The following is a 17,277-nucleotide window of genomic DNA, read 5'->3' on the forward strand; positions in this document are numbered from 1 at the left end:
ATCATATTCTGCACGCTGAGACCTAGATCCTCCCCATGCGGTCGGAGATTTATACAACATCCCTTTTTACATTTCTGAATTGACTAACAAGAACGGCTGTCAATCGTCTCATTGATCATCGTCTCGGTCGAACCTTGAATATATACTGATGTACAATCGTATTCGACTGTCTGGTACAAAATTATGGCACACGCATATCAATCCATACAAAGGGGTCGAACGACTATCCTAAGTAAGAAATTGAGCGATGGACCGGTTACTATTGTTTTCAATCTTCTATTTACTGATCTGGTGGCGTCCATGTTCTTCGAGCCCACCGCTGGCGAACGTGCTGGCTCTACATCAAATATACCACGGCGACATTCCACCTCGTTCGACATTTAGGTTTGATCAGTACTGAAAGATTCAAGCTCAAACCCCATATCATGTATTTTCTTTGCATAGTGCTGAAACAGCATTTGAGGCTCCAAAGACTTTTCTTCAACAGGATTAAGGACCTATGCCACATACAAAAGATATTATATCACTACAATTAAACAATAGTTTACTGCAAGTACCGACCGACGACGTGAAAAAGGTTTCTAGATATCATCGGGTCTCGGAATGAGTACAGACGATTCTGATAGAAACCACAAACGACTGCGTTGCCAATCTAAACTTTTCGCTACGAAAAACAGGCAACAAAACATCCAACACCACGATTCCAATAGTGCGCATGTCTACCATGACCTGGCCTCCGAGTATTGCATGCACGTCACCCCAACAACCTGCTCCCTCTGTCACTTCTACCGCACTGTCAAGTTGAGATCTCCAAATATCTTTCCAACAGGTTCGACATCACCTTGACGAACATGTTAGTCTGTCAATCTTGATTTCCTTCGACTGCTTCTGCCTGGGGCCCCTCACAACTATCAGGCGAGAACTCATCTCTTGTCAGGCCCATATTGTTTTGGAAGTAGCATTGTTCTGTGCTACTATGGCATTGGTGCAGGCGACCCACTTCAAAGTAGATTGAGACAAACATGGACAACCGATAAGAATCTCACTTCCCGACCTTTACTCTGCCTAACGTTCCTTACCCTGTTTTCTCGTCATTCCTACTAACCTCTCACTGACATGCTTGCCTCCAACACTTCGATAATTCTCAACAAATCTCATCTCGACTCTTACTGCCTGTGAATACCAATCAGAGTATGGACAGAAGCCAACTTGCCAGAAAAAGTTAGGAAACACAATATGTCACCGAGTCACGAGCATAGGATTTGAGTTGTTCAAGACATATTTGAAATTAATGCAGACTATTTATCATACATTGTTATGGGTAATCGGGTAATCGTCGTAAAGTCATCCATGATTTTGTAAGTTTTCTCCACCCACCTAGCTTCGAAAAGCTTACTGGTAGGTCTTGTTGCCACCGTAGGTCTTGCCGCCGTCGAGGTCAGAATCAACCCTGGGGTCCATCTTGTTCAGCATGTTGCTGTTGTGCGGGCCAGCGGTTGTGTTTGCACCAGATCCGTAGCCTTGCTCGTGCGTGTTACCAAGACCTTGACCAGCGTGAGTACCAGCAATTCCTTGGCCAGCCTGAGCACCACCGATACCGGTAGCAGAGTTGTTACCGTTGTAGTTTCCAGCTGAGCCAATGCGGTCAGAGTCGACACGGGGATCGGCCTGGTTGGCAAGGTGAGAGCTGTGGGGACCAGTGGGGTCGTTGTGGCTGTGTCCAAGACCGCTGGTGTGGGTAGGGGCCATGCCCTGGCTAGCCGCGAGGCCGGTTCCGATGGGCTGGCCTGCAAAAGCAGACCCGTGCTGGTGTCCGCTGCTGACGTGGGGGTCGAGAGCATTGGCTGTGTGGGTAACGTGAGGACCCTCAAGCTCCCGTCCTGCGAAAGCGTCGTGGGAGCCGTGAGTGCCGTGAGTGTGGTGGTGGTCGTGGTGCTCATGGCTTCCAATGCCGGTCGAGCCGTGAGTACCGTGGCTTCCAAGACCAGTTGAGGTGTTGCTACCGAGGCCGGTGGAGTCGTAAGTGTCACGGCCACCAAGGCCAGTGGAATCGTGAGTGCCACGGCTACCGAGACCAGTGGAATCATGTGTGCCATGGCTTCCAAGGCCAGTCGAGCCGTGAGTGCCGTGGCTACCGAGACCAGTGGAGTCGTGAGTGTTGTGGCTACCGAGACCAGTTGAGCCGTGGGTGTTACCAAGACCGGTGGTGCCGTATCCACCAGCGCCAGCAGTGTTTCCAGCTCCGCCTACGCGGTCAGAGTCGACGCGGGGATCGGCCTGGTTGGCGAGGTGAGAGCTGTGAGGACCAGTGGGGTCGTTGTGGCCGTGTCCAAGACCGCTGCCGACGCCAGTTGAGCCGTGGGTGCCATGGCTACCGAGACCGCCAGTCGAGCTGTGGGTGTTGCCGCCGGCAAGGTCGCTGATGCTGCCGGGTTCGGTGCCACGGCTGGTCTGGAAGCTTGAGCGGTCCTCGACCAATGCATGCGGGATGCCACCTTCAACGGCGTTGGGGTTTCCGACGCCTTGAGCCTTGATGTGTTCTCCTGTTCGGGAATGGTCTGAGTCGACGCCTAAGTGTTTGAGATTAGCTCATGTCATGTTATTTGGGTGGGTGCTGCTTACGAGGATCGGCCTTGTTCGCGAGACTGGAGTCGTGGGGACCGTTGGGGTCGCTGTGGTGGCCAGTGGTGGAATGGCTTCCAAGTCCACCTGTGGTCGAGTGACCGGTCACTCCAGTCGACTGGTTTCCAAAACCGCCGGTTGTACCTACACGGTCAGAGTCGACACGGGGGTCGGCCTCGTTGGCGAGGTGAGAGTTGTGAGTGGGGTCGTCTGTTGATTATCAGTGAACGATCAATGAGTAAGAGATGCACTGTGCCTACTGGTTGTGCCGTGAGAGCCATGGGTGAGGTTTCCGGGTGTACCGTGAGTGGTTGCGTCGGAGGCGGTGCCGTGGGTGCCGTGGGTGGCATCGTGAGTGGTGTCATGTGTGGTTGAGCCAGGTGTCTCGTCCTTGTGAAGGACCTGCTTGACCTTGTTGAGTAGTCCAGCCATGATTGTGGTTTGTTGGTGTGAGTGTGAGTGTGTGAGGGTTGAGGAAGTAGAGTTGTTGAAGTTATTGGGTTGAGTTGATGGGGTTGTAGTGGTGTGAAGGAGAAAGGTAGAGGCATGTCCCCCCTCATATATATATTGAGACAGGAAGGCGCAATGGCTACGTCACATTGCGATCCCGGATTGAATGGCATCAGCAGACCCAGCACAAGGCAGTGACTACCTCCCATCCCTGTTTCTCACTCTGTTCCGCCTGCAATGGGAAGACCCGCAATCCAATCCAATTCCCAGACATCTAGCATGTTCCACGTCTGCTGGCAAACGTCATTCCCATGGAAAGACCTGAATCTCGCGTTTTCTGCGGGGACGATTCGGGTGTATACCCCACACCAGTCCTGACAAGCCTTGTTGCTCAGAGCTGCCAGCTTCCGAAGCTGAAGCTTGTGCGAAACGGTTCACGGCGGGGTCAGTAGCTGCGTCATTTTCCGGCTTGAACAGGTCCGGAAAGCTTAGCCACTACTCCACGCCCTGTTTTGCACTGCCAGCATTGGTTTAAACGCGTAAGACGCGATCTGATCGCCAGGAGATCATTGCAGTACACAGCCATTCCGTGTGATTGTGGCGAGTGAATCAGGGAACATCGGCGCTAATTGAAGTATCTGAGGGGTCTGGACTGCTAGCGACAGAGGGCTGAAACTTGCGTTAGTGCTGATCGAAATGAGTGGAGGAACTGGAATTTCAGAGATGTCTCTACATGACGGCAGAGTGACGTGTTGTGGGCTGTGTCTTCAAACTCTGTAAAGGACACCCCGCAGGTGCATGCAATTGAGTTGTAGTCGGTGTTACCTTTGGCCGCAGAAGCCAATCTACTGGACATTGAGGATTGTGGTGCAGGTAAATACACATGACGTCAAGAGGCCATAGCTCCACCCCACCAACCCCAGAACTTCCTGAACCAACGTCTGCCACATCTTGATCTCTCTACACCTACTCCCTTGTCCTTGTACACCTCTTTCGGCCCGAATCAACTCTTTCGCAAACATGTCGGAGAGAGTAAAAGAAGTTGCGAAGGAGGACTTCGAGCAGGCCAAAGTGCTGGCGCAGGATGCCGTGCGCTCTGGCGCGTACCTCTATCCCTTCAAGGTGCGAGACTTTGGATTGACAGCCTGAGGTGACGAGACTGACGCTCTTACAAGGGTATTGTCTACTTCTTCTCTCACCGTGCGCTATGGCGTCCTCTCGCAGCAAAGCTTGTCCCCACCATGTCTCTCGGCCTGGGTGTCACAATCTTCATGTTTGCTGTCACCTACGTGCCACAAGCCGCAGTCCTCGCCATCTTCAACGGTCCGCTCGCTGTACTTACAACGTTTCTGCTTGTCCTCAGCGAATCCTCCACCATTTTCTCCATCTTGAGCAAGAACTTCCTCATTGACGATGCCCTCATCGACACATTTGACGGCACCCTACTTTGCCGCAACATGACATCGTTGGTCTCAACCGAGCGCCAGATCAAGTCTGGCAGCGACCCAGTTGCAAAACTGGGTAAGCTTGTGTCCAAGCCATTTGCCAAATTCACGCCCAAAGCCATGATCAGATATCTCATGTACCTCCCGCTCAACTTCATCCCCGTCTTTGGCACTGTCCTCTTCGTCATTCTGCAGGGACGCAAGTTTGGCCCCACAGCACATGCACGCTACTTCCAGCTCAAGCAGATGAAGCCGCGTGAGAAGCAAGACTTTATCGAGAATCGCAAGGCAGCATACGCAAGGTCTGTAACGTCTCTCCCATATACTCATTGAACGATTGACTGACGTATTGACAGCTTCGGTGTCCCCGCTGTCTTACTCGAGCTCGTCCCCATCGTCGGCATCTTCTTTTCCTTCACAAACACCGTTGGCGCAGCACTGTGGGCTGCCGACATGGAACAGGGGAGGCAGAGCGGCCAGAGCAGCACTGCGCCGGGCCTGCGCAACCAGGCTGAGCTAGCCAAGAAGGCCGAGTAGTGAGCCAGGTCACTGCTCAGATTGCTGTTCGACAGCTTTCAACCCATGCTAATCAGCTGAGGTGAAGGGACTTTCAGCCACATGTCCACTTTGGCCCCGATGTATGCTATCAATATCCATGGAAGCCTCCATAGGCGAGAGGCAACCTATTAGGCTGGCCATGAATGCCTATGAGTGCCAAAGGGCTAGTCTGAGAGGAGAGGAGTAATGGGATAATACATGAGGTGGTGGGCGTTGCACACACCCGATTCGCACACCTTGCGGTGCTCAATGAATATATAATAGGCAATGAGATATGACTTTATGAGTACCTCGTCCTTACACACTGCCCGTTGTTGAAGCTATGAATCGCGTATATATTCCTCTTTATATTGAGACGTTTGATTGAAACGAGTTTGTGGACGACCCGGAAATGGTAATTCTTCTAAATAATGCATACTTGCAGTCCCGTTCTCCATTGAACTACGCTGTCATCATCCATTCCTAGCCGTGCCTCATCCAACATAGAATTAAGCACCTAAATCTTGAATATTTCAACCCACTACGAAACTTTAGGGGGAAACGTCCTTCATGTCGTTCTTGAATCTCTCCATGCACCTTTGCTTGGTTTTCTTCCAGTTGACGTGCGGCTTGGGATAGCCGAGCTTCTCGAATTCTTCCTTCGACAGACGTTCGTAGGGATTGAAGATGGCCTTTCCCTGTACGTCTTTGAGTTCAGGTACCCCTGTCCAAGGTCAGCACATGTCACCATCAACACAATTCTAGACCACGACTTACACTTCCGGATATAGTCTCCATCGGGATCGTTCTTCTCCGACTGGCTCACCGGGTTGAACACGGTATAACTAGGTTCCCAGCCTTGTGTGTTGTTCGAAAGATCCCAATCGATCAGTGTCTCCGCGAAATATCGTTCGCCCCGGCGATAATCAATCAACAGATTGCAGTACAGATAGCTGCTCACGTTCATCCTCAGCCGGTTGTGCATGTAGGCTTCTGTATTGAGCTGCCGCATCCCCGCATCGATGAATGGCTCGCCTGTCTGCCCTTTATACCACTTCTCCCACCCTTCTTCATCGTCTTCCCAGTTCACAAAGTCGAATTTCAGGTTCTGCGGTAGATTCATGGAAGTGTGTGGCGTCATGAGCGTCGTTTGGCGATATAATTCTCGGAACACGATCTCCCGCACCCAACCGTAGACGCCTGATCGGGACCCGGATTCAGTGAAGTCGGTGCTGCCGTGGTTGTAGTCGCTGACCTTTTGCAAGGCTTCGCGCACGCTGAACATGCCTGCGGAGAAGTAGGCGGACATGCGGGATGTGCTGTTTTTGGCTGGGTTGGAGCGTGTGGCGGCGTAGTTATCGATCTGCTTGAGGAAAGCGTCCATACGTTTTGATCCGGCGGCGTGGCCCGCTGGCCAGAGTTTGCGGATTCGTTTTCGGTCGTCGTCGTTGTCGAACTGCTTGTCTTGTCCGGGCTTTGGTGGTTTGGTATCGAAGAGATCTTTCAGTTCTTTCTTGATGGAGTTGCTGTTTTTGGCAGGTGGAGGTGCCGTGTCGAGGAGCTCCGGTTGTTTCTTTATAATTTCCATCCACGCTCTGTGGTAGGGAGTGAAGACCTTCATTGGTGTTCCGGCACCTGTGAGCATAGTTCCTGGCTCCACAACAGTCTGGTCGTGATGTAACGAGACCTGGATATCCTCTCCGACCTCCTGTACCAGCTTGATATCGCGACGCATCTCATCGATCTCGTACTCGTAATTCCCAAATACGTGGGAGACCTTCTGCTCCTTGAGCCATTTGACTACTGTAGATACGATGTCTCCGCGCTTCTCGCATTCCAGAAAGACCAGCGGGATATTCAGTTCCTTCAGTTCTTTCTGCATGATCTTCAGACCCTCGCACATGAAATCGACGCGCGCAGCACTCGTCCCGTGCCAGGATTCATCTGCAGCGCAATTTAGATATACACATATCAACGGCTTCTTCGACCTTTGTGCAAGGTCCGAGGCGTGGTGCAGCGCAGTATTATCTTGGATGCGGAGATCCTTGGGATGAAACCAATGAACTACCCTCGTCACATCCTGAATTTCATCTTGAGCACCGAGGGCATCGCGGAGGATGTCGTATGGTAGGTTTTGGTCGACTTGTTTCGCGCGTTTTGTAGAAGTGTGACCGAGCTCGGAGCGTTCGTACGTTGTTCTTTTCGACATGGTAGATTTCCCGGAGGGAGGTTCGGAGACTTTAGTGTGCTGCTTTTTGGTCGCGTAGGATCGTCGTCCTGTCGCGTGCTTCCACGTTTGGAACTGTGTCAATTGCGGCTGCGTGGAACCAGCTGAGATCTGCCTGATAGATGGAGCACGGAGAACGGGCAGTACAGTGACACGTCTCACAAGAAGCATTAGGAAGCAACAGAGCGGATAAGTGGTGTTGTATCTTCTTGAGCAACTTGAGGCTCAACAATATCCTAAAGTGGTGACGTCGACGCGACCAGACTAAAACCAATCCAGGGCGCGCACCATTGAAGTTCTCCAACACCAGACACTAATCGAGATCGGTCCGAGTCAAACCCAAGATCGAAAACCTTAGGAGTTCTTGGTGTGTACCTGCAGCAGTTGTCGTACGCATGGCGATCTGCTTGACGTCTGCTGTTCCGTCTCACGGTGGTAGGGCTGGATTTGATTTGGACTGGTAGTTCACGGAGACACGCGATAGTATCTGCTGCTGGAAATCCACCAACGCGGAGATTGTAGCAGTCTTCCGCACACGTATATTCTGTTAGTTCCATCTGATTGGCAACAGCGCAGTATCTTAGATATCGAAGTTGTGATCGGAGTTGATGTTTGAAAGCAACTTGTGAGATCTTCGTCGAGTCATGGGCAGAAACACGAGCTCTACCACGTGATACGTCTAGCGGTTCCACTTCTTCGTAGCTGCTTGCAGATGTGATCACGGCAACCAACCTCTCCTTCAAGTTGTTTTCAAATCATCACGGCCCATAATCCGACTGAGCCTTCAGTCTATCGAAAAACTAGTCCCAATCTCAAAACGTCAGCCAAGCTACACGCGATTCGTGAGGCACACAGCGTCCTGCTGCCAAGAACAGTACAATCTGCGGGGTTGTTGACCAAACGGAGGCAGCCTTGGAAACACGACGGCAAATCACAAGTCTCAAGAACATCACGTTGCGCCAAGAACACTCTCCTACCTCTTACTGACAGGGAAAATATGCGTCCCAAGCCCGATGAGGCAGCTCGTTCTGGTTCTCCATGATGACGGTGGCTCTGTGCCGCAGAGGAAAAAGGAATAGATGAGGAAGCTGGGCGTTCTTCTTGAGCAGTAAGAACGTATGGATATTGCACGCGGACCACCAAAGCAGTTAATCAACCACTGTACTGCATGGTCCAAAGTCGCGAAGAGAGTGTGTGGACCCTGGTGGCTTCCAGACATGATGAACGCTGCATTTGACATGTAGCTTGCATGCAGGTCCAAGAGCTCTACCAGATTTATAAAATGAGACGCGCAGCTCCATAGATCGCCATCGTATTTCCCAGGTCTCGCGCAAGATATTACTCTCGATCGCGTTCGCCATGAGGTCAATTGGTGTCGCAGCTGCTCTACTAGTAGGCGCTGCCTCTGCGCAGAGCTTCCGCCGTCTGGGAGCTTGCCCAACACTTGGTATGTTCCTCCTGCTTAGTCCAAGTATGGTAGGCTAATAAAACTTTAGGATGCGTTTTCCCTCCTGACCAGTACGCAATTCCTGCCGAAGAAGCTTAGTGAAGCTTCCAACTAATGAATTCACCATAGGGCCGACTTCCTGGCTGGACAGTACTTTGACATTCGGCTCGAAGTGCATGCGCCCAAGAATGGTTCTGAGGTCATCGGTCTTCCTCTTGATGAGCGCTTCACCTTCACCATCGCGAAGGGGGATGAGGCGGCCAAGTCAGCAACGGAATACTTTGAACTCGACGAGCCAAAGCTAGAGAAGTGGAACTTTACGTGGTTTGAGGGTATGTGACCTTCATCACCTCAACCAGTCTCTTACAGCTAAATAACATTCAGATTTCTTCGCACGGGACGCGAAGAGACCAACTTGGGTCGATGTCTCATCCAAGGCTTACCGTCGTGTTGCTCTTTACGAACCTGGGGAGTACACTGCCACCCTCCACTATAACAATGGCAGTTCCACAAAGGCTACATGGCTCGTTCGCGACCTGGCTGAAGAACGCAAAGCCAAGAACATCATCTTCTTCATTGGTGATGGAATGACTACCAATATGATCACGGCTGCACGTCTGATCGGTCACAAGAGTATCAACGGAAAGTACCAGTCGACCATGGCTATGGACAAGTTCCCTGTCTTGGGTCACCAGATGACCCACTCTATTGACAGCTTCATCACTGATTCTGCCAACTCTGCTGCGGCGTTGAATACGGGACACAAGAGTACTGTCAATTGCCTCAACGTTTACGCGGACTCGAGCAAGGACCCCTTCGATGATCCCAAGGTTGAGACTATTGCTGAGATGTTCTACCGCCTCGTTGGTGGACATATCGGTATCGTCTCTACTGCCTTCATCGCTGATGCTACACCTGCTGCTCTGGTCTCTCATACCCGTCTTCGCAGCGAGTACGAGGCAATTGTTGACACCTACCTCAATGGATATCAGAATTACACTTGGACCAATATCCCTGGTGTCGACGTTTTGTTTGGTGGAGGTACGTGTCCATTACAATTGAACTCTGGAACCAAAGCTAATATCTGTCTAGGCGCAGAGCAATTCTATCCCCCTGCGCTTGGCGGGAAGACATATCAGGGCAAGGACTACTTCAAGGAGTTTGCCGACGCAGGCTATCAGGTTCACCAGAACCGTACTTCCCTATTGGCCTCGAACTCCACTGAGAAGGCCCTCGGTATCTTCTCGACATCCAACATGGCTAAATGGCTCGACCGCAACGTCTACCGTAGCAATCTGAACCAATCTCTGTCCCCGACTGGCGACAAGACCCCGGCTCTTGACCAGCCCGGCCTGAAGGAGATGACCCTCAAGGCCATTGACATTCTCCAAGCTCGCTCCGGCGACGAGGGCTACTTCCTCATGTCCGAAGCCGCTTCGATTGACAAGATGATGCACGTGCTAGACTATGACCGCGCGCTCGGCGAACTCCTCGAGCTCGACGACACCATCAAAGCCACAATCGCCAAGCTCAAGGAAACCGACACGCTCAAGGAGACGCTCATCCTCGTCACAGCCGACCACGGCCACGGCTTCGACGTCATGGGTTCCGTCGACACGCACTACCTCGCCGCGCAGAACGTCGACCGCAAGAAACGCGACGCCATCGGCGTGTACGAAAACTCGGGCCTCTCCCAGTACGCAAACACCGGCAACCTGACCTACACCGACAGCAACTTCCCCTCCAACTGGGACCCGCGCTACACCCTCTTCCAGGGCTTGATGGCCGACCCCGACCGCCGCGAGAACTGGAGCGTGCATAAAGACGGCCCGCGGAAACCCGCTGTGGCGCTCAATGCGAATGTGACTGATTACACGGCTAATCCCAAGGACGGCCAGAACGGCATCTTGCTCAATGGCACGCTGCCTATCAGTGATGATCAGGGTGTGCACTCGCTTACTGATGTGCCGGTGTTTGCTATGGGGCCTTGCCAGGAGATGTTTGGCGGTGTGTATAATAGCGTTGATATCTTCTTTGGTATGGCGGAGTGTTTTGGTCTTTCGCGCGGAAAGCCTTAGGGGGTGTTGGGCAGGGAATATGTGTGAATGATGTTGTTCAAGTACGGTAGGTAGATAGAGATTAGCTGCGTCGTATAGCGTAATGAATGATGAAAGCAAATCTAGTGCAGCTCCTGACTTCCATCCAATCCGCCACTATGCATCACCCACATACAGATTTACACCGCTGACATGACTATAAGCTTTCGATCACAGAATGATAAGATTTTAGCAATTTTGCAAAATACTCCAAAGTACTAGATAGACAAGCGCCAGACAACATACAAATCATAGCAACCCTCACCATAGTAAGTTTTCGTCATATTGCCCGGATCTCCCATAACCACGCACGCCTCAAGAATCCCCATTAGAGGAAAGACTCATAATGCTAAGATGCCCAAACGCCAAGAATCAAGTCTCGCCGAGCGCAATCGCATCGGTTGTGGAAAATACGCAGACGTAGGGGGTATAAGGAAGAGGAGAAAAGGAAGCGACCAAAAAGATGCTAAGAAGCTCAGCATAAGTGTACGAAGGAGGGGAGGTATTCAATCAGATGAGCTCGTCCCCACCACACCGTCGCGACTCTTCAACAGCGTGCCATATGGTGCTCTCCTCGAAAACAGGACCATGGCCATCGCACTTTGTCGCGCCTTTGAGCCGCTCGCACACATCCACGATGTCGACCAGGCCCTGCTTGACGAGGGGGTGGGACTGTATGTAGTCCCAAGCCTGCGCGGCGGGGATCTCCTTGCCCTTTGACTGTTGGCGCGAAGCAACGTGGTCTTTATCCGCGGCGTTGAGCACGCTGCCGTTGTTGAGCACTTGCACGTTGTACCCGTCGTCGTTGGCGTCCTCGTCGGGGAGGTGTGCGCCGGGGGAGGGATAGCTGACGGAGACTGGGCGGGACGAGGGGGGCGAGCCGGCCGTGGCGCGTAGGATCTCGTTCTCGGTGCGGGCGCGTTGCAGGGCTTGTTTGAGGCGGTCGTTGTCGGATTGCAGCGAGTGCTTGCTGTTTTCTAGTGTGGAGAGCTTGGTCTCCAGGTCGCGGACGTGGCGCTCCTTGCGTTCGCGGAAGGCGCGTTGGCTGTGCACAGGCAGGGTCAGTTGATGGGGTGCGTCAAAAGCAAGCACGAACAGGGGGGGGAGGCATACGCTGCCCGGTTCTGCGCCTTCCTTCTGCTCTGGGCAGGCGTCAGGTTCAGACCCTCCTTCTCCTCGCTGCTGCTGCGCGTCCTGCTTCCGCGGCCATCCTCGACGTCCCCTCCCAGGCCCGAATCCAGGCTGTCGACGGGCATGGGTGTTTGTGCTAGTCCGCCCTCGGGCGAGCCCTGGTGCGGGGTGGGCAGGCCGTGGAAGGCAAAGGCATCATACGAGGTTGGGAACAGGCCGGCATCGAGAGGCTCCTGTGAAGCGGCAAGGTTAGTTCCCGGGCATCAGCTGGAGTGTGGGGGGGATATGAAGGCGTGGACTACAGTAGGCATGCCCGCGCCGCCAACACGTACTATGCTTCGGATGGTCCCTGGATCGACTCCAGTGTGGGGGAACGGGTTGGAGGCCATGTCCATATAGTGGTGGTAGGGCTGCTGCTGCTGCGGCTGCTGCTGGGTGCTAAAATACGTGTAGTCCATGTTGAATTGGTGGTGCCAGTATAGTTAGTGCTGGGACTGTCTGGCGTGGCTACCGCAAACTCGAGGCAGTCCTGGAGAGAAGAGCCCACTTTATCTAGGATGCGACGACTAGACCTCTCGGCCTTATATCCCAGCGTGTAGAGAGGAGTCCAGCAGGGAGGTGCACGTTCGGTACCGCTGCAACACGCTCCATTCCAATTGGAGCGACGACTACGGGGACATGCGGCCGTTAGAGCGTGGGGCCGGCGCGCGCTGAACCTGGCTTACCACTGTACTACCATTGCGACACTCCTCTCTGTACTCTGTATATCCAAGTCTGCCTGCTGTCAATTTCGCCAGCCTGCCGAGCCGTCTTCACGGCACATGGCAGCGGCACATCTTGACACGAACATCTGGTCTACAACAAGCCCGAGTAGGTGAATAGGCACAGATGCTGATGCACCTCTCTACGATCACTGTATGTACGTCGCCTGTGAACTCTACCGTATTGCATTTACCCAGCGGATACGCTGCTGCCTGCAGCTGCCAGGGCATGATCCCGGTAGGTGAGTTCAAGGTCTCACCAGAACTGCAACCATCCCTCCGTGCGCAACTAGAGAGCATGCGCCTATTGAGGGTGCAACAGCATTTTTACATGCTTAAGTACACCTGCTGAACAAGCAGTCGGTCCATTATTCGCACAGTCTGACCAGTGCAGTGGTCTTGATGATAGCAGCAATGTGAGACATACATGCTCCCCTGAGCCAACCGCGATGACGACGTCTCGTGAAAGCATGAGGCTTCCGTCTTACCATGCATCATCAGCATCTATACCGCCTCAGCTTCAAAGTTTCAACACCAAGCAGCTAAAGCTGAAGATGGACACCGAGATGGGAAATCACATCGACAGACGACCATGGTCAGTGCCAGCCCTGCAGTGACTGTACCGCCAGCATACATCTCCCTCTGAGCCAATCACAATGCTCGGTTCCCCAGATGCATCATACCGGATCTTCGTGTCATCAATACAAACTATATTTCATCCGTAACTTTCGGCCGTACTTCCACATACTAAACTCTCAAATACGAGTGCGCCCGCCCTTGACCGAGACACAGGGCCATGACCAAAATAGAGTTATGAATGAGTGGTTGATTGATTGATTGATTGATTGACGAATGTATGAAACATTACCACCACCTTCCTCTAACCCCCAACCTCAATTCTCTATATATGTACGTAGGAGATATAAATACTGCGATAAGTACGCCGATGTTCTAGACAGGAAGAATGCTCCCCTCCAATTTCTCCACTTGTATCCAACTTCCGCCTGCGAATGACAGTCTTCCTCTTATGCGATCACTGCACGATAAATGTGCATCTCGCAGAAGACGTTTAGAAGAACTTTCCGCTCTTGTGCGCCTCCACGGTGTGCTCCATGACGGTATCGTTGTCGTGACCGTCGAATGATCCCGCCTGCCGATCGTGATGCACAGGACGGTCCAAAGCATCAAAGCGGCGGCCCTTGACCTTGGCCCAGACGAACAAGGCAGCAAGACGAAGACCACAGGCGCCGAAACCCCAGAGCAGACCTCCGAATGGTGCAGCTACGAAGGCGCCTAAATGGGATTAACATGAGTTTCTGGTGTGAGAAAGGAATTCGGAGAACGGCTTACCGAAAACGCTCCAATCATTCGCGTACAATCCGCTTTCCAGGATAAGCAACGCGCTGGCGAGCTTCGCATCGCCGTTGTAGTATACCAGTCCAAACAAAAAGATTGTGAAAATACCACCAAGGCCTCCGACAACAAAATCGAACCCACGGTACCAGTAGAATTTCTCGGACAATCCAAGGACGAGGCATGGAACCACAGCTGCGCTGACCAAATCGCTGATCAGAAAAATACGAAGGATATCCGGGCTGCGCAGTGCCACAACCACGACGGGGAAGATGATGAGAAGGACACATATGCGGATGACCCAGATATTGAGTTTGTTGCGGAAGAGATCGTTGCTGCCGGTGCTGATCATGGATGATTGGAAACTGTCGAAAGCAGCGGTGGAGAGAGACACGGTCATGACGAGGACCACACCGACAACCCATGCAGGGAGTTGTTCCAAGAGCAGGAACAACGACAACGAACCAGTTTCCTCATCTCCGAGCGTCCACGCACCGGACCATGCAGCGAGCAGTCCGGAGACGCCGACCAGCGTGAGTATAATCAGAACACCAACGGTAGCAAGCGAGACACCGATCCAGAGATCTTTGTCTGTTTTCGAAGCGAAAGTGCGCATCCAGAACCCGCTCAAGAAGAAATCATTGGTTAGGACGGCAACAGGGAGGATGTACAAGAGTTGCCAGCCCAGAAGACTCGAGCCGAGGAAGCCAGATTGGTCAATGAGGGAGCGGTCGATGTCTGTTTCCACACCAACGGCGATGACGCCTAGGATGATGAGTCCGAGGACCATCACACCCTGGATATTGTCTGTTACGAAGGAGACCTTGAACCCGCCGAATGCTATGATACGTTAGCAGGAGTCTTCGCAAGAGAAGAAGGGGGTAGGGTACAGGTGTAAATGGTGGTGACGGCGCATTCGACTATGACCACGGGAAGACCGTTCAGGCCTGTTAGGAGAGTGACAATCTGCTGCAGAGCTGAAAGCTCAGCAACCATGTACAGGAACATAGTGATAAGTGTGCAAGCACTAAGGAACAAGCCCGCGACTGCTCCATAACGCTGCCTCGTCCATTCTGTCAAGACGAACCCCTCAGGACATTTGCGTCTGATGATGGGCCCCAGAGCACCAAAAACCAGAAGCGGCAAGGCAGAGGCCAAGGAATAGACCAACACTCCTTGCACACCAGCAATTGTCGCAATCTGAGGGTATGAGAAGAGGATTCCAGATCCGAGAGCTGCGCGTGAGAAAACCTAGGTCAGCAGACTGAACAGAAGGGGGGATTGAAGGGGTAGTAGCGGCAGCACGTTCCTCACGCAAGTATTATCTTGATCGAGTTCTTACGGTACTTCTCAGCTTCCCCTCGATCGGACGGAAGTACTCCAGACGCGACATCTAAAGCACATTCCATCCGAGTTTGGTTCCGCGCCCGCAGTGTAGCCGCACAGAGAGGCTGCCCTCATGTTACTGCCCCGGACCCCTCGATGGCATCCAATGCAGTAGTCATGAGAACAGCTTCTGTGAGAGATCTCAGATACGAACCTAAAAGATATCTAGCTCTCGACCGACGACTTGCGCTTGTCCCGCAATAGATTCCATGTACATCTCGATCAGGTGATGATATTGTCCGTTTGGTGCCGATACTGCCGCTGCTCTTCACGTGCGAAACGCTGTTACACGGATGCACTCACCCGATGCGATGAAGTTGAGAGCAAGCGGACCGCCTATGAGACATTAGCTTTGGAACAGCGATCTTCAGGGTCTTGCATCGACGAATGTCGCGCGAAACTGAACACCAGTGAATTGGTCTTTAAGTGCTAACCCTTCTGTGTACGATTACTCGACAGCCATTCCGTCTTGCTCTGGTTGCGCAAACGCCATGCGACATAGCATCCCACGACTCTGTGGCCGCGTTAGCTTGATTCATAATCCGGCCGAGATCCACATACAGGAACGCTCCGTAAGTGAGGTAGATGATAGCGTTGGACGCTTGCGTTGATGGAATACCCATGATGAGACGTCTCCTGCTCAAAAAATGCGATTGACGATGCAGAATCAAGACGCAGGATGTATGCAGGGCTGCCGCTGTCGGGGAAAATATTGGTGGTTTTTCGCCTTTGTCAGCTCCTACGCTTTACCTCCTCCTCACTAGCGCAGCGCGTGGGTGATGTGATATCAAATCGTTCGATGGTCATCATGCGATGCACGTGGAAGATGTATCAGGGAGAACAATGTGGACTCGATTTCTGCACAGTCTGACCACAACTTTTTGCAATCTATTCAAGGAGACCCCTTGTCCGGTCTTATGCAGTTTGAAGATGTGGTCGCGCTCATACTGTTGGGATCATGCGAACGAAATCTGGGTAATGGAACACCAAACTTGTATGAATTTTGTCGTTACGGGTAGTGGGAATATATGAATCACATGGGGAAGTACAAGAGAACGCCCTATCACTCCATAACGCACAATAAAGTCGCAACCCAGAAGAGACTCTCGCGCCCTCTCTCTGTTTCTTCCTGTCTGACATGACGCCGTAAGGCTACACGGCCATGGCCTTCGCTTTTGTCGCCCATCACCATGCATGCCTGTCCCAGTTCGGATCTGCCATCACTGTCAGCGCCATTCACGCCCCGTCCCCTTCCCTCTGAATCCACTTACCCTGCACAAATGCCGCCAGCACCTTACTCCCCGTCTGCAATAGCGGATGACCGACCACAATCTGCAGGAACCTCTGCAGCCCCTCCCTTCGGTGCTCAATCACATCGTCGCTGAAGCGATTCGTGAGGACCTTCCCGGGCAGTGGGGGGATCGTCACGCGTGCGGATTCGCGCTCGAGAATGTCGCGGAAAGCCTCGAATTCAGAGTATCGGCGGCGCACGGTGCTGGACTTGAGCTTGAAGGCGGGGATGTTGGTGCGCATTACGATTTCGTATGTGGTGTACATGCCGCGGCCGACGCCTGGAAGTCACACATGTCAGCAGACGCTCCTTCTATCCTGCCAGGTACAAGGCGGGTAACGGTCGACGCACCGTGTGTCATTGGATTCCTCACCTAGCACGCGACAAGTCAGCGGGGGTCGACTAGGTGGGCAGCGGTGCGTACCTCGATCTCGAGGAAGTTCTCGGGCGGCCCATAGAGCTCCTCGAACGACTGCGAACGCGCATCTGGAAGCGACTGCATTTTGGGCGTGCTGTGGTTCTGACGTATGC

General features: G+C 52.7%; 7 protein-coding genes across 7 annotated transcripts; 2 read left to right on the forward strand and 5 right to left on the reverse strand.

The window, feature by feature from the left end:
• Nucleotides 1–1,392: 1,392 nt before the first annotated feature.
• Nucleotides 1,393–3,054, reverse strand: P153DRAFT_354571 (uncharacterized protein; the record flags this gene model as incomplete). Its single annotated transcript, XM_033666513.1, has 3 exons — nucleotides 1,393–2,570; nucleotides 2,623–2,832; nucleotides 2,883–3,054. 3 exons carry the CDS (start codon nucleotides 3,052–3,054, stop codon nucleotides 1,393–1,395), a joined length of 1,560 nt encoding a protein of 519 aa, XP_033526274.1.
• Nucleotides 3,055–4,057: 1,003 nt separating this feature from the next.
• On the forward strand, nucleotides 4,058–5,362 carry P153DRAFT_364366 (uncharacterized protein). Its single transcript, XM_033667582.1, has 3 exons — nucleotides 4,058–4,194; nucleotides 4,248–4,819; nucleotides 4,874–5,362. Exons 1-3 carry the CDS (start codon nucleotides 4,093–4,095, stop codon nucleotides 5,052–5,054), a joined length of 855 nt encoding a protein of 284 aa, XP_033526275.1. The 5' UTR covers nucleotides 4,058–4,092; the 3' UTR covers nucleotides 5,055–5,362.
• Nucleotides 5,363–5,605: 243 nt separating this feature from the next.
• On the reverse strand, nucleotides 5,606–7,263 carry P153DRAFT_382779 (Cryptochrome/photolyase FAD-binding domain-containing protein; the record flags this gene model as incomplete). The annotated part of the gene is made up of 2 exons (XM_033670180.1): nucleotides 5,606–5,778; nucleotides 5,832–7,263. The coding sequence occupies 2 exons, from the start codon at nucleotides 7,261–7,263 to the stop codon at nucleotides 5,606–5,608; spliced, it is 1,605 nt and encodes a 534-aa protein (XP_033526276.1).
• Nucleotides 7,264–8,640: 1,377 nt separating this feature from the next.
• On the forward strand, nucleotides 8,641–10,806 carry P153DRAFT_382780 (alkaline phosphatase-like protein; the record flags this gene model as incomplete). The annotated part of the gene is made up of 5 exons (XM_033670181.1): nucleotides 8,641–8,728; nucleotides 8,778–8,799; nucleotides 8,858–9,060; nucleotides 9,113–9,769; nucleotides 9,821–10,806. The coding sequence occupies 5 exons, from the start codon at nucleotides 8,641–8,643 to the stop codon at nucleotides 10,804–10,806; spliced, it is 1,956 nt and encodes a 651-aa protein (XP_033526277.1).
• A 95-nt stretch (nucleotides 10,807–10,901) lies between these two features.
• Nucleotides 10,902–12,615, reverse strand: P153DRAFT_364369 (uncharacterized protein). The gene is made up of 3 exons (XM_033667583.1): nucleotides 12,288–12,615; nucleotides 11,938–12,188; nucleotides 10,902–11,869 (listed from the first exon to the last, which is right to left on the reverse strand). Exons 1-3 carry the CDS (start codon nucleotides 12,411–12,413, stop codon nucleotides 11,335–11,337), a joined length of 912 nt encoding a protein of 303 aa, XP_033526278.1. The 5' UTR covers nucleotides 12,414–12,615; the 3' UTR covers nucleotides 10,902–11,334.
• Nucleotides 12,616–13,539: 924 nt separating this feature from the next.
• P153DRAFT_310241 (uncharacterized protein) lies at nucleotides 13,540–16,078 on the reverse strand (the record flags this gene model as incomplete). Its single annotated transcript, XM_033664766.1, has 6 exons — nucleotides 13,540–14,009; nucleotides 14,067–14,909; nucleotides 14,960–15,304; nucleotides 15,759–15,791; nucleotides 15,890–15,969; nucleotides 16,017–16,078. 6 exons carry the CDS (start codon nucleotides 16,076–16,078, stop codon nucleotides 13,786–13,788), a joined length of 1,587 nt encoding a protein of 528 aa, XP_033526279.1. The 3' UTR covers nucleotides 13,540–13,785.
• A 286-nt stretch (nucleotides 16,079–16,364) lies between these two features.
• Nucleotides 16,365–17,261, reverse strand: P153DRAFT_364371 (Phox-like protein). Its single transcript, XM_033667584.1, has 4 exons — nucleotides 17,171–17,261; nucleotides 17,098–17,119; nucleotides 16,727–17,026; nucleotides 16,365–16,669 (listed from the first exon to the last, which is right to left on the reverse strand). Exons 1-4 carry the CDS (start codon nucleotides 17,246–17,248, stop codon nucleotides 16,641–16,643), a joined length of 429 nt encoding a protein of 142 aa, XP_033526280.1. The 5' UTR covers nucleotides 17,249–17,261; the 3' UTR covers nucleotides 16,365–16,640.
• Between the last annotated feature and the right edge of the window lie 16 nt (nucleotides 17,262–17,277).

The sequence above is a fragment of the Dothidotthia symphoricarpi genome (genome assembly GCF_010015815.1).
Source record: "Dothidotthia symphoricarpi CBS 119687 unplaced genomic scaffold P153scaffold_5, whole genome shotgun sequence".
NCBI classification, from domain to species: domain Eukaryota; kingdom Fungi; phylum Ascomycota; class Dothideomycetes; order Pleosporales; family Dothidotthiaceae; genus Dothidotthia; species Dothidotthia symphoricarpi.